The sequence below is a fragment of the Phycodurus eques genome, chromosome 20 (genome assembly GCF_024500275.1).
Source record: "Phycodurus eques isolate BA_2022a chromosome 20, UOR_Pequ_1.1, whole genome shotgun sequence".
Classification (NCBI taxonomy): domain Eukaryota; kingdom Metazoa; phylum Chordata; class Actinopteri; order Syngnathiformes; family Syngnathidae; genus Phycodurus; species Phycodurus eques.
In genome coordinates this window covers 3,246,997-3,261,137 of record NC_084544.1, presented here as the reverse complement: position 1 = coordinate 3,261,137, position 14,141 = coordinate 3,246,997, and the positions used below count along the sequence as shown (strand labels likewise).

Here is a 14,141-nt window from a genome sequence, read left to right as displayed (position 1 = left end):
AAAAAAAAAAAAAGGGAGGGTAAAGGTCACGTGTGGGCGGGCGCAGGTACGAAAACGCGGAAGTAAAGAAACCGAAGTAGGGGAGAAAGGGAAAAAGAAAAAGCTTCGGAAGGCGAAATTTCAAGAAATATTCAAGACGTTAAAGGAAGCGTTTGATGCAGTTCAGCGGCCGAGTATAACAAGTAAGTCCCACTGGTGTGAAATGATCTCTTAAATGTTTTGCTTTTAGTGTTCTTGTCAACGTGGACGAAGTCATACAAGAAAGTTTGTCTTAATGATAGCTTGAATTTATTAAATATATATATATATATATATACATACATTTGCATTTGCCACATAAGCCTCACCTTAGCTTACTTGACTTCCCTCAAAGTGTTTATCCCATAATGGAGCATTTTTATGACCAATTTTATTTATTTTTTTAGCCCCCCTCCCTTCCCCTGACCAGAGTATCAGCAAGCCAGCATGGGCCTGTGTGACGGTTTGTCCCACTGCAAACTGGCTCTGGCCTTCGCCGTGCTCATGGATGTGCTCGGGGGCGTCGCCCTGCTGCTGGGGGTCTTTGCCCCCCTGGAGGTGAAAGGTCAAGACTTTGGAGACTTGCTCGTCTACACGGGTACGTGAGTGCACAGCTGGGATCAACATGTGTTGTTGTACACAAAAGTACATATTATGTACTGTGGTCATAAATCACCTTTCTCCATTGAAATGCCATTAGTTTGTTTTTAAATAGGAAAAATAGCACTCTACCATATTGTAAATCATAAGTACATACAGTCATGAAATAAATAGAATGTAAAGAAATTAAAGTTATTGCCAAATTCTTTGCTTCAATTTGATGGACATTGTGCTGCTCCTTCCGGTGTGCGTGAGCTGGCCACTTGGTGGCAGTATAATACAGACAGACACACAAAAAGCATTTCTCATCCAACTCTGTGAGCTGCAGTAATATTCATCATTCTTTGCAGAGGATAAAGACTATATGCCTGTGTGTGTTTTTAAATTATCTGTGTACATGTGTTGATCCACTCATTGAGTCCAAAGTGGATGCTTTTGACACTTTGAACAACCTTTGTAATTTATCTGAAAATAACTATTTCAAGTCCAAAATGAGGTTTCATCACATTAGTTTTGTGTGCGCGCGCGCAGGAGCTCTGTTGGTCCTGATGTCGCTGGGCGGCTGGGTGCTGTGGTACAGCGGAAACATCGAGGGCCTGACGTACAAAAAGGAGCTGGGACACGTCGGCAGCGCCGTGGAGCGCCTGGCTCGCAACCTCAGCCGCAAGATCCTCACGTACAGAATCCACCGCTGAGGAGAGAGAGTGCGGAGGGCGGCCAGGGCTCACCTACTTCAGCCAGTGTTCACATTCAAGTGTTACCAGCTTGTCCAAAACATTTCACCTTGCTCTCCTGTTACACTCTTCATACCTTCACATTTATATTGTCATTTAATGATCTCAAGTTACATTTCAATAAAGCTTTTTTAAAAATGTATTCTACCAACATCTGTTTTTTTTTTTTTTTTTTTTTTGGTCAACAGTCACACGCAATTATGATGACTTCAGGTGGTAGTTCGTCGTTTTCCTGTGAGGTGGCCAGAGAAGTTTTGGGGCAGCGACGGTATTAAATCGTTCTAATTTAGTGTAATGCAACGTGTTTAAAAAGGAAAAAAAAAAAAAAAATCCAGTTTATCATGAATCTCTCTGCCCCCCCCCCCCCTTCCCCCCATCACAGTCTCCACACTAAAGAAACACAACTAACACGTGTATCTAAATGCCATAGGAATTAAAATGTTGACTATTTTTGGATACAAAAAAGAAATCCAAATGTTACAATAACTAATTCATATTCTATACAGCACATGTCAAATTCAAGGGGTGGGGGCCAGATCCGGACCAGCGCATACATTTCTGTGGCCCATTTAAAGCCAATCAAGTCCACTGAGTGCGCATGTAGAAGTTCATGAGACCAAAACAAGAAGATGAAGCAGTTGCTCCATTTTTTTCTTCTTCTTCTTCCTCTTCTTATTTCTGTGGCAATGAAGATCTCCTCGTCACCGTGACGACAATGAGCTTGACCTTTGCTTCTGAAAATAGATCCGTCCAAAGTCTGGTCAAGGGGATTTGACGACACTGGAAGGCCCGTTTTTCCGTTCCCTTTTCCGCCGTTGCTTTGTTCCGATGCCAAATCCTCTTTAGGCCGCCTCAACTCGCCACATTGGCTGCCCGACTCCGTCGCTAATCTCCCCGCCCCCTCGTTTCAATCACCGGATTCCTTTCTAAAGCAGCACGCAAACAAGCAGTGGTGGGAAATAATCAAGTACAAATACTTTGTTACTGTCCTGACATAGATTTGTCAGGTATCTGTACTCGACTTACTTTTCTGAAGACTTTTTACTTTTACTCCTACGTACATTTGAAAACAGATGTGTACTGCATGAAGTCAGCATCAAGAGCTGGCTATTTCCCATCATGCAGCTGGCAAGAAGTGGCACCTGTGTGGCGAAAGAGCGCAGGTGGAGCAGATGGCGTGCCGCCACAATGCAGCCGCCCCTTAAGCTCGTTGAAACGCCGCATAGCCGTCACCTGCTCGACTGACACGCTAAGTCTTGGCTCGTCGTAAGGTCAAAAGTCGCAGCGCCAAAGTCTCGCTTTCGCTTAATCACTCGATCCTGATGTTTGTTTTGATTTCCGCTGCCACTCTCCTCCCGCATCCCATCATGGACCCACAGCCTCACTGAGGTTGATGTGTGATACACTAAAATGCACGAGACAAATGGGTGGGATGTAAAGTAAAAAGACGAGCGGAGAAAAAAAAAAAGCACCAGGCTTTCGGGGGACTCGGTGAGCGTGAGTTCCCCTGCCGAGGAGTCTCCTCGCTGGGCAGTAATGCAAGCAGTCCTGGGCACAGTGGGAAAAAAAGTACATGTACACAAAGCAATTATATATTTGACATACTGTATATAGAAAGAAGAGGGGAAGAGGGTGAGGGAGAGGAAGGAGGACACAAAGGAGAATCAGACTTTGGGGGTGCCAGGTGAGCATAAATGTCCCAGCCAAGGAGCCTCTTGGCTGGCCAGCAACCCAAGCAGGCCTGGGCACTTGGCTCTGGAGCTCTCCCAGTGTGGAGACAAAGAAAAAAAAAAAAAAAGTAAAAATAAGATGACAAGTTGATGTTTTGACACTTTGAGTCCATCTTCTTGAATGATCATAAGGCCAAAAACAAAAATCCACAAGTGACATCCAACAAGAACTTAAAACCATCATATTCGTGTGAGTGTGTGTGTGTGTGTGTGTGTGTGTTGAGACTCACACGGAATCTCCCGTGGCTCCGCCCCAGGATGACGGCGTTTAATTGACTAATCCAAGCAGGTGGAGGCAGATTTCCTCGGCGGCCGCCAGACTAAATATTCCCGTCGGTCCCGCACGGATCCGCTGCTCCCGCGCACACAAACAAGGTAGGAAACAAAACCCAAAATAAGAAAAATAATCGGTTGTAACGTTCTCTCGATGAGCACGTACACCCAGTCAGGTGACATCGTTAGGCTTGATCAACTTAATGATTTCTGTTCCTTCCAGAATCTTCTCCTCCCAGGACTGACTTGAAGGCCCATTCTTCTGCAAAGCTGCTAGATTGTCGACTTGTCCTCGGTAGGAAACATCATCATTATCGGTTTTATAATCCAGAGGTGAGGGACTCGAATCACATAAATTGACTTGAGTTTGACTTAAATTACCAATTTCAAGACTTGGTTAACACTTATGAAGACTTGCCCTGATTTAGACTTGAACTACATGACTTAACAAGTCTGTGAACATTTGAAAATCAGCATTTGTTTAAGACCGTGTGCCATTTGGTTTGTCTTTGCAAGAGTGCAGAAGGCCACCTCATGAAGCGAGTATCACGGAGGGAGTTCAAGAGATTATTACATTTGGATTGAGGGATTATGTCGTTGATCAAACGGGAAAACAGAGAACAGCAACACAAAAGCTTTGCGACTCAAAGATAAGAGACGACGACAACTACGACACCTAACTTCATCCTTCACTGCCAGAGAAGACGACTCGAGTCATTACGATTTAGACTCGAGTCGACTCCGGTCACTGTTTTTGTTTTCTGACGACGAGCCGGGCAAACATGAACTAAGCTTCGTGTTGGTTATGCGTTTAAACGAGAAGAGAAAGTAATGGACAATACGAAGACCGGTTTGGGAGCATTGAAAAAAAAAAAAAAAAAAAAAAAGTGATTGTGAATGTGGTCGTACAACTACAGTAACCAAAGCAAGTACAGATACTGAGCGCAAAGTGGCTAATGTGCGAATATATGCTGTGACTGAGCAAAACTTGACTTGCTTGATTTTTGCCGCTGGAATTTGAGACCCGGTTGAAACTTTACGGTCAAGACTTGAAACTAGCACATAGCGTCGCTGTCGGGCGGAAACTTCGCATGTCCAAAATATGGTCAGTTTCGTATATTTTCACAAATCAAAACTCTTGCTCTGTCCCCACGTCATTTGTTGTTTGTATGCATTATTAACAAATTAGAGCGTCGGAAATTTATTATCTATTTAACGCTCCTAAACTATCTGAGGAGTGTGGTAACACTGCCTCTTCCTTCACATAAAGCCGTGTGGCGTTATGTCCCCTCAAGATTGAAAGTCTGTATGATTTTTTTTTTTTTAAACAATAACAAGTGAAAATAGTTAGGTTAGATACATTTGAGTAAGCTTGTTTTGTTAAAAATGTATCGCTGCAACGCGTTCTATGCTAGCTGCTTAGTCAACCCATCGTTCAATATATTGCATCACTCATGGCTTTAAGACCTTTGAGAAGATTTGGGAAGCTGACGTAACAACAGTCGCTTGTTTTTGTGAAGTATTGCAGCTTAAAGACTCTCAAATTACTAATGTGACCCCGCCACCCCCACCCCCCACTTGTGTCATCACCATCAGTCATGGGAAACAGCAAAAGCAGCGCCGTGTCCAAGGAGATCCTGGAGGACCTGAAGCTCCACACCAAGTTCTCCGAGACGGAGATCACCCAGTGGTACGACAACTTCAAGAGGCAGTGTCCGAGCGGTCGCCTGACCAAGGATGAGTTCCAGTCCATCTACAGCAAGTTTTTCCCAGACAGCGACGGCAACACGTACGCCCAGCACGTCTTCAGATCCTTCGACAGCAACGACGACGGCACCCTGGACTTCAAGGAGTACATCATCGCCCTGCACATGACCTCCACCGGAAAGACCACCAGGAAGCTGGAGTGGGCCTTCTCGCTCTTCGACGTCGACAAGAACGGCTACATCACCAAGTCTGAGGTCAAGGAAATTTGCACGGTAAGGTTTTGATTAGATCCTCCAACAAAATAAAAGTAAAAAAATATATATTTTTTTAAAAAGTATGACATGGTGAAAACTCTCAAAGTTCTTAGAGCCTTGAGAGCCGCAATAAATTAACCCATGAGCTGGCAGAGCAGCGTAATAGGCGGAAACAAGCTTACTCAAATGTATGTAGCCTATTTTCACTCATTCATTTCTAATTTTAAAAAAGGCGACATCACGCACACGCCACCCGCAGAATAAGATGAGAGTTTTACTCCAACCAATCATCATTATTTCACGATATCAACTTTTTGTGACATTTTTGTTCGGTGGGAGGCGGTGAGATTTTTGAAATGTAAAATATGTGCCTTGGTTCAATAAAGGTTTGGAAACATAAATAGTACAGGGATGGGCAATGTATCATATACGACCCGCGCCGTTATTTAATTAAGCCCACCGAACAGTTACATTATCAAGAGTCCTGTAAAATTGGTTAATTTAGCAGTTTTTTTTCCTGAAATTGATGGCGATAATTAAAATATTTTAATATTTATATTATATATTTTTCAATGAATAAAAAACTGCTTTATCTCATGACATAATTGGTGCATTGGTTTATTGTAAATAATATTAAAACGGAATGGGAAAATGAAAAAAATACATATTTCATCATTTTATACAATTGGTCAATTAATTAGTTAAATTCATTGTGAATATTTAACAAATTAGAATGATTTTTACTTCAATAATTAAAATGAACATATTTACGTACACATTGTAACTATTTAAATTTGATTGAATTTTAATTTTTTTAATGTGCGGTTTGGAGACGGGCGAAGACAAGTCGGGTTTTCTCCGGCAAACTTCTACATTAAAAAAATAAAATAAAACATGCATGGCAGGTTTATTCAATTCTCAAAATTGGAAAAAAATAAAAATAAAATAAATACATTCAAAAAATACAAATTGAAAAAAATAAAGTGGGAATGTGTGATTTGAAGTGATGAGAAGTCTCCATGCAGGAGAAAACAGGATTAAGACTTTTAATTGGTGCTGATAAACACGTTAAGCCCAACGAGGCTTTTCAAGGCCACCTGTAAACCCCCCCCCCCCCCCCATGTCCTCACCACCAAATCAACACTTTTAGACTCGCATACAGTAGAAATCAAGAGAAATGATAGTGTAATATATTATTATCATTATTATTAGTATTGTTATCATGACTGTGTGTGTGTGTGTGTGTGTGTGCATTTACCAGGCTATTTTCAAGCTGATTCCCAAAGACGAGGTGTCCAAACTTCCTGCTGATGAGAACACCCCAGAAAAGAGGGCAGAAAAACTGTGGAAGTTCTTTGACAAGGGAGAAAACGGTGAGTGGGGGAGGAAAAAAAAAAAAAAAAAAAAAAAAAAGACAGCAACTTACTTGAATGCCAGGGCAAATCTAAACGAACAGCAGACTGGTTGCCAGCCCAGCGAGGATGGGGGGATGGGGGGGGGATGTTGCCCGCAGGTAAATTGTGGTGTTGTGTTTTGTGATGTTTCCCAGAGCGCGTGGCCGAGGGCGAGTTTATCCAGGGTGTGCTGGACAACGACGAGGCCCTCCGCTTGATCCAGTACCAGCCCCCCAAATAACAGCCATTTACAATTTTCTTTCATTTACAATTAATAATTGTGTGGGGTTTTTTTGTGTTTTTTTTTTAAGAACAAAATACATATATATGTATATTTGAGAAACAAGGCATCTTTTCAAGAATATAAGGCATATAATTATTACAGGACTAAAGACAACAACCAAAGCATGTAATTCCACTTCCTGTTTCCTGTCACATGACTAAGTCACTTTCGTTGAACTTCTCAGCCCAAATGTGCTGAGTGTGTGTTTTATTGTCAATAAATGCGGATTCAAACTACAGTTCTACTATTTCACTCCACAAAAAAATAAAATAAAAATAAAGTTTTGTTACACACAAATGATCTTATGCCGTCACTTGATGTATGAAGTCCCCCAAGATACCATAAGATGGCGCCAAAGCCACATCTAAGAAGAAAGTACTACATTGAAACTTTTCTTCCTTATTCTTATTTATTACCACATACCTGTATATGCATTATATATTGGACAATCTTTCATGTTGAAATTGTAGAATAATCTGGCTTTGTGTCTCATTTTCTATTTGTTCCTTGACCCTGGACTCTTGTGGTGTTGGTGCAGATGTTAGCGTCGCACAAGAACAGATTAATTTAGTCGTGAGACCTGCTTTCCTTTCACATCTGCTGTCTTCTTGACCTGAATCCTCCTCCTGTCGTTGTTGTTGTTACAGCAACTCTCCTACTTTTCCCTTTTAATTAGAGGCCACATAGCGACCTTGCTGATCTGTCAATCACCCGCTCGCTTTGTGCAGATTATTCCCGTAATCTTGGGCAGAACATCTGTCTCAGGTCCAAAGCTCTCATTCTTCGCCGCGGCAGTCATTAAATGCGCCGACTAAATCCTCAACTTTTACACGATAGCTTTTCGCATGCTGGCCCTTTGAGGGGGGGAAAAAAAAAAAATGCCTTTATTAAAGCACAGCGCCGCCAACATGCAAACCCCACGTCGGAAGGCTGGTGCCGAGATTCAAACCCAGAACGTCAAAACTATAACTGTCAGGCAGTAGCGTTAACCACTTGGACACCGTGTGAATTACTTGAGAAAATAATATGCGTTCTCCTTGCTCATAGACATAAATTACTCGACTCGTGTCATGATCACTAGGCGCAGTCTTCGCTCTTTGCGTGTTTGGACGCTGTAGCTACACAGACTTGGTGCAAGTTACCTAAAATAATAATAACTACCATTATTTGTTGGTAGCTCCTCGCTTGCAGTCTGCTCTGACCCAAAGCCCGTAACCTTCCTCACGTCATTCAACCATCAGGCTGGGGGCACTGCGGCAGTGGCTCTTCTTTTCCTATATAGTAATGTCATCCAATTATGCTGTAATCACAGACTTCTGCCCGGAGACAAGCAAACAACAAATCACACAAAGGCTTTCCCAACCCCCAACAGTGGAACCTCCCCGAGGGGGGACGAGTTCGTGCGGGTGAACCGCCACTGTCACAAATCCATGTCTGTTGGTTAAAACCGATTGACAATCACCAAAAAAAAATAAAAAATACAATGACCTTGCAGAGGCAATGCTCACCTCCCCAAGATCAGAACAAGACTGTAAATATTATAAATAGCAAATAATCTTACCTTACATGGCTGTGTTTTGGAACGCGGCGCTGATGTCCTTTTTTTTCTCCCCGTCCTGTCGACAACCCCCAGAAAATAAATGCGCAGGACACGTTTGCTGTGGAAGTGAGGAGTCAACTCATTGACTGAACACGCAGTTTATATACCATCGCAAGTGATGTCGGATCTCGCCTACGAGGGCGCCCATCACCCTTGAGGTGGCTGATTAAAAAAAAAATAAAAAATGTGTCGTGCCAGTCATAGCACACTGGTTTGTCATAACATCGTCTAACTGATCTGAAGATAAAGAATTAGTTCTTTCTCCAATACGCTGATTGACGGTTTCAAAAACTTTCAAGTCACATGACTTGCTACTAGCCTGTCTGGCATGCAGTTCCTCTCCAGGCCAGCAGGTGCCAGCAAAGCGGCGCTAGCAGAGCGAGCCGTCTCCGTCCTCGTGCAGATAGTCCATCTCGTCCAGCTCCCTTTCGCAGTCTTCGCATCCGTCCACGCCGCACCCCTCCAGCGCCACCACGCTGCCACCGGGCTCCGCCGCCCGCCCACCCGAGCCCGTCACACCGACGGCTCCCATGCCCGCCACTCCGATCCCGACCGGCGCCCCGCCGGCCCCGCAGGCCAACGGTCCCACGGCGGGGCCCACCCCCCGTGGCCACAGGGGGTCCATGAGCGCCCCCTGCTGGCCCAGCTGGATCAGCTGACTGACAGAGTAGACGCCGCCCCCGGCGCGGACCACCTCCTCGTAGGAGGGGGCACGGGCGGCGGCGCGGGCCTCCTCCAGACGCACCCGGGCGCGGTGCTTCATCTCGATGATGGTTTTGGTGTAGGAGTTGAGCGTGGCCACGGCGGCCGCCATGCAGCAGCTAAACGACAGCCAGGCTAGCCTGGGGGGTGGGCGAACGACAGAGAGGGAGGCATCAGCGCTTTATGACTTCTGGTTATTATGATGCGTTTGTGGACGTACGCAAAGGACCAGCCGTAGTCCCACGTCTGCGGCCTCCAGTCTTTGGGCCCGATGCTGACGGTCATCTGGAAGACTGTGGTGTACATCATGTGCGCCACCATGCCCATCATGCCTGCGCGCCAGAGGTGGGGGACTCGAGTCAGACATCAAGGGCCTATCTCACTGGCAGAGACGTCGCCGTGACCGCTGCCACTGCTCGGTCGCGGCGACTCGGGCGACTCGGGAGAGCGAACTATCGCTTGCGTTCTCACCGGGGCGACGACTCGCGGAGACCGGTTTGCCCGGAAGTCGCCAGCAGGTCTCGGGGATGTCGCAGAGACATCTCCCGGACAGGATTAGTCTCCGCAACATCTCCGAGATATCCGTTGGAGACTTGGGGAAAAGAAATCGACAATTGTTTGTGTTTACGGGGACTCCCTGGCAACGGCAGCTGTTCTCCAGGAGACGTGGCGGAGACTCAAGTCGCCATCAGGTTGCCGACTAGTCTACAGGCCCTTCAGGTGCCAGTTTTAGAACTTGGGACTTGCTTGGCTAAAACTTATGAAAGTCTCCACCTGACTTTGATGAGTATTCATGAGACTCGTCTTGACCTATTTGCATGTGAAAATCTGCATTTTCCTTATCGTATACAATTAGTTTCAAAATGCGGGACTGGGCCTACCTGACAGGACGGTGCACATGGCGGCGAAGGCGTTGATCTTGAGGGCGTTCATCTCCCTCTTGGCGCACAGGCAGATGGCCTCCACCCACATGAGCAGGAAGCCCATGGCCAGCAGGCCGATGTACATGAACTCACTGATGACCGACAGCCACAGGACACCTGCGGGTGGAGTCGCGCACGCGCCGGTAAATATGACGGCGGCGGCGAAGCGGGGCGGGACGCAGCCGCTGACCTTGAGTCTCTCCCGGAGTCAGTTCGATGAAACTACGACACTTTTCCTCCTGGTCCTCACCTGCAACACCAACCGGTATCACAATGCACCTATCCGTTTTCGATATGCAGCTTCAAACTTCAAATCACTCTCCAAGCAACGCGGCCAACGTGGAGTTAGCCCGCTCAAGTTCTCTAGCATCTTCAGTAACACGCATTTTTTTTTTGTTCGGAACGTGGGAGGTCGCCAGAGTACTCGGAGAAAAACACACCGTGCTACCGTCATGTTCTTTCTCAGTTTCTCCGGGTATTGCGGCTTCCTCTCGCCTTACAAATATCCTACTGTGACTCTGTGACAGAGGTGGCCGCCCCCCACGCAACCGCCGCGCCGTCTCACCTTCATTGTGCTTCTCGCAGGAGAGCCAGAATCCGGTGTGGAAGTAGCGCAGCATGTACTTGTCTTCGCCCGTCTCCCAGATGTAGTGGACGGCGTTGGCCAGTTGTTTCCTCCTGAGGATCGCCAGCTGCTCCCTCTGCAGCGGCGTTAGCGTCACGTTGGATGGCGGGTTCCTGGGGTCCGGCGTGGGGGCCTCTGTGTGGGCGGCAACACTTGACAAAGTTAGGCTTCGCGACGTTCCAACATCCCAAAATATTCCTATTTATTTATTTCAACATCTAACGCATGGGCGGACAAACTTTGGCGTTCACGGGCCACATTTGATTTTTAAAATGAACCGTTGTGGCCTTGGGCCATAGCTTTCCCACGCCTGATCTAGCGCCTGACTTCTAATGCTAACACATATGTAGCCACCTAGCACGATGACATAGAAGTTTCAGAAGGATTGACCGGCGGCTTCTTTTCTCTCTCAAGGGGCGGCGCCCTTCGTTTGAAAACTGACGATTCCCGAGGAGGGGAACACTGCAACGCGCACATGTGGATTGTACACGAGGAACATTGCATAGCACATGCTCGAGGAAGAAAAAAAAAAAAGAAAAGAAAAGATAAACCTGCCAGAATCCACAAGAGCTGAGAGATTAGCAACAAAGCTTTCAGGGATTATGGGAATCTGTGCCAGTTCACCGTTCAATAAAACAACTTCAGTATGTGTCATAACACCACTTTTATAATAATAACTTCATTTATAGAGCACCTTTAAAAGCACGTTGAAAAAGTGCCTTGACAGACCAAAGTAGAGACACACACACACACACAAAGTAAAATAGCAACAGTACAATCATATCAGCCGTTCCCAAACTTTTCAAATTGTGGAAAAGTTACATTTTAGAGAAGGAAATCCTGATTTTCATTTTTGTACACTGTTTCGGGTTCTGTATCTTTGTTTTCAATCAAATTGTGTAAAAATGACATTTTAGAGAGGAAAATACACATTTTAAATTGTTTCCATTGTTTTGGGTTCTGCATCTTTTTTATGATTAAATTGTGTGAAAGTTACATTTTATAGAGAAACATTTTGTTTTGAATACCAATTATTATTGAATTTAAAAAGTTATTTTATGTTTTTAATTGTTTTGGAAAACCTATTTTATACTACTATGAAATCGTGCAAAAGTTACATTTGATCAATTTCATGAATTTATGAACACATTACAGCGATTTTTGTTGGTGTTTCATTTAGGGGCTCTAACGGATTAATGGCATTTGCATTCATTTCAATTAGAAAAGACGATTTGCGATACGAGTGTGCTGAGTTAAGAGCAAGCTCCCTCCATGAATGAAACTCTTAAGTTAAGGCACTACTGCATATTTTCTTAAAGTCATTTTGAGTACCGTATTTGTTGTAAACTGTTTTAAGTACGATTGACTGGAACGAAGTACAGTTTTCCGTATTTCTGCGTGTAGGAGCGCGCCCGTCCACCAGGTGGCGCTCTGACCTGTGGTGTAGGGCTGGCTGTTGTTCTGCCCGCAGTTCTTCATCTTGACGGGCGACAGGCACAGCGGCTTGACCACCTTGTGGGTCCCCTCGCACCAGTAGGACGTGCAGAAGGCCGACACGGACAAGCCGAGGGCCAGCGAGGTCAACGCCAACGACAGCAGGGAACGCTGCCGGCGGGACATCTTTTCCAACATGGCGGACGGCGGCAGGGCGAGGGCCCGCTTCCCGTTCCGAGGCTCAGAGGTGCGGCGGCATGGCGGACGCGGCGAGGGAGGCCAGCGAGAGAGCGAGAGAAAATCCAGGGAATGAGATCAGGGAAGTCGAGAGTGAGTCGATGGCGGACCCAGATGTGAGGACGGAGAATTTCTCGTCACTTTCCCGACTTCCTGGACAAACGTCGTGGCTATCCCGCCGTTTTCCGACCTTTGAGCACAGATTTCACGTGACAAATGTTGCTTCGGCATGCAACCAAACAAAAACGTCACAAAATGTATACGCTGCCAACTAAAATGACGACGATGCGCGATGGTTGTGGAGGAGCATTTAAATGTTCTGCCTCTCAGTATACGTCACCGGCACAGATACGTCAACAAAAGAAACATTCTTTGTCGGACATCAATCAGCATTTTCTGACCAATGAAGTGAAATTGCATAATTTCCGCGGCTCACCTGCCGACGGGTCACGGCACGTTACGGTCGGGAACGGTTCCTCTAACCCATGCTGCCGCGTCGTCCCAGGATGAAGATGAACGTCTTAAACGTGATCCCAGGATCTTCGCGACTAATTCAGCTGTTCCTGCACTTTCTCACCGAAGACTGAGATGTCAAAGGTCGCCTCGGGGATGTTAATCCGCCTTAATCTGGCTGACTCGACTGGATCGGATTAATGTCTTTGTCTTGGTCTCAGCCACCACCGCAACCTGAGGAAGTCCATTAAACACACATGGTTAGCGACGTTAGCATAGCATGACATGGAAACTTAACACGGAATGTCGAAACATGGAATGCTGGAATACGGTGTTAAATGCCGAAACACGGCATGGAGTGGTGGAACAATGACGGCATGCTGAAATACATGAAACGCCGACAAATGGCGTGAAATTCTCAAACGCAACAAGGAATGCTGAAACATGATGTGGAATGTTGAAACGACGACGGAATGCTGAAACGCGACATCAAACATTGAATCGCAACATGGAATGCTGGAACACAACTTGGAATGCTGAACCATAGCACGAAATGCCAACACAAAACATTGACTGCTGAAGCATGGAATGCTGACACATGACGTAGAAGCCTGAAATGACATGAATGCTGAAACGTTAAACTATGACATGTTTCAGGAAAGACAGATGCTGAAACGAAGACACGGAATGTGATGCCGATGAAAAACATAGTTAGCAGATGCTGAAACATGACTTGTGTTGCTATGACAACATGGACTGACATGAAGTTGAAACGTGACATGAAAAAGTGAAACGTGACCTAAAATGCTCAAACAATATAAAGAATGCTGAAACACCACCACCACATGACGTTTTGTCTTAAAAACGTGCAGGACTCACCAGCTTCGTTGTTATTCTCCGGCCCGGAGTCTCGCGGCTTCTGCGGCTGCTCGCACGGCAAAGCCGTCCGCTTTTCTTGGCGTAATCCTCGCAAGTCATCATCGCAAGTTATCATCGCAAGTCCATCTGTCACCTCCGGGCCGCGCTCCCCTTGGACCACGCCCACTCGCACAGCGACTCTTGACCTCTGACCCCCCCCCCCAGGAACAGAGGCCACAGAGTCCAAGTGGACAGCGCCATGATTTTCCAAAGTGACAGCTCGAAGCTTTAAACGTGCCGAAAGATGACGTAGCAA

The 14,141-nt window shown here is 45.8% G+C and overlaps 3 protein-coding genes and 1 long non-coding RNA gene across 8 annotated transcripts; 2 read left to right on the top strand and 2 right to left on the bottom strand.

The window, feature by feature from the left end:
• The first annotated feature begins 48 nt into the window (after positions 1-48).
• tmem238a (transmembrane protein 238a) lies at positions 49-1,489 on the top strand. Its single transcript, XM_061664667.1, has 3 exons — positions 49-182; positions 426-616; positions 1,150-1,489. The coding sequence occupies exons 2-3, from the start codon at positions 466-468 to the stop codon at positions 1,311-1,313; spliced, it is 315 nt and encodes a 104-aa protein (XP_061520651.1). The 5' UTR covers positions 49-182; positions 426-465; the 3' UTR covers positions 1,314-1,489.
• LOC133395612 (uncharacterized) lies at positions 314-5,408 on the bottom strand. Its single transcript, XR_009767263.1, has 3 exons — positions 3,313-5,408; positions 2,379-2,757; positions 314-2,278 (listed from the first exon to the last, which is right to left on the bottom strand). It is a non-coding gene; the product is annotated as an uncharacterized LOC133395612 (long non-coding RNA).
• Positions 3,347-7,336, top strand: LOC133395610 (recoverin-like). Of its 2 annotated transcripts, none has more exons than XM_061664666.1 (5): positions 3,347-3,457; positions 3,579-3,688; positions 4,952-5,334; positions 6,578-6,689; positions 6,866-7,336. In XM_061664666.1, the coding sequence occupies exons 3-5, from the start codon at positions 4,954-4,956 to the stop codon at positions 6,949-6,951; spliced, it is 579 nt and encodes a 192-aa protein (XP_061520650.1). In that variant the 5' UTR covers positions 3,347-3,457; positions 3,579-3,688; positions 4,952-4,953; the 3' UTR covers positions 6,952-7,336. The 2 variants fall into 2 exon arrangements, with proteins under 2 accessions (XP_061520650.1, XP_061520649.1); XM_061664665.1 differs by having other exon boundaries at positions 3,579-3,650; positions 6,866-7,331.
• On the bottom strand, positions 6,539-13,978 carry LOC133395607 (germ cell-specific gene 1-like protein). Of its 4 annotated transcripts, none has more exons than XR_009767261.1 (9): positions 13,847-13,978; positions 12,951-13,201; positions 12,280-12,704; positions 10,784-10,978; positions 10,409-10,468; positions 10,177-10,335; positions 9,516-9,627; positions 8,555-9,435; positions 6,539-8,267 (listed from the first exon to the last, which is right to left on the bottom strand). XR_009767261.1 is itself a non-coding variant. In XM_061664663.1 (8 exons), exons 3-8 carry the CDS (start codon positions 12,473-12,475, stop codon positions 8,964-8,966), a joined length of 1,194 nt encoding a protein of 397 aa, XP_061520647.1. In that variant the 5' UTR covers positions 12,476-12,704; positions 12,951-13,201; positions 13,847-13,978; the 3' UTR covers positions 6,539-8,963. The 4 variants fall into 4 exon arrangements, 1 of the variants encoding a protein (XP_061520647.1); XR_009767262.1 differs by having other exon boundaries at positions 6,539-7,847; XR_009767260.1 differs by having other exon boundaries at positions 6,539-8,651; positions 8,913-9,435.
• Between the last annotated feature and the right edge of the window lie 163 nt (positions 13,979-14,141).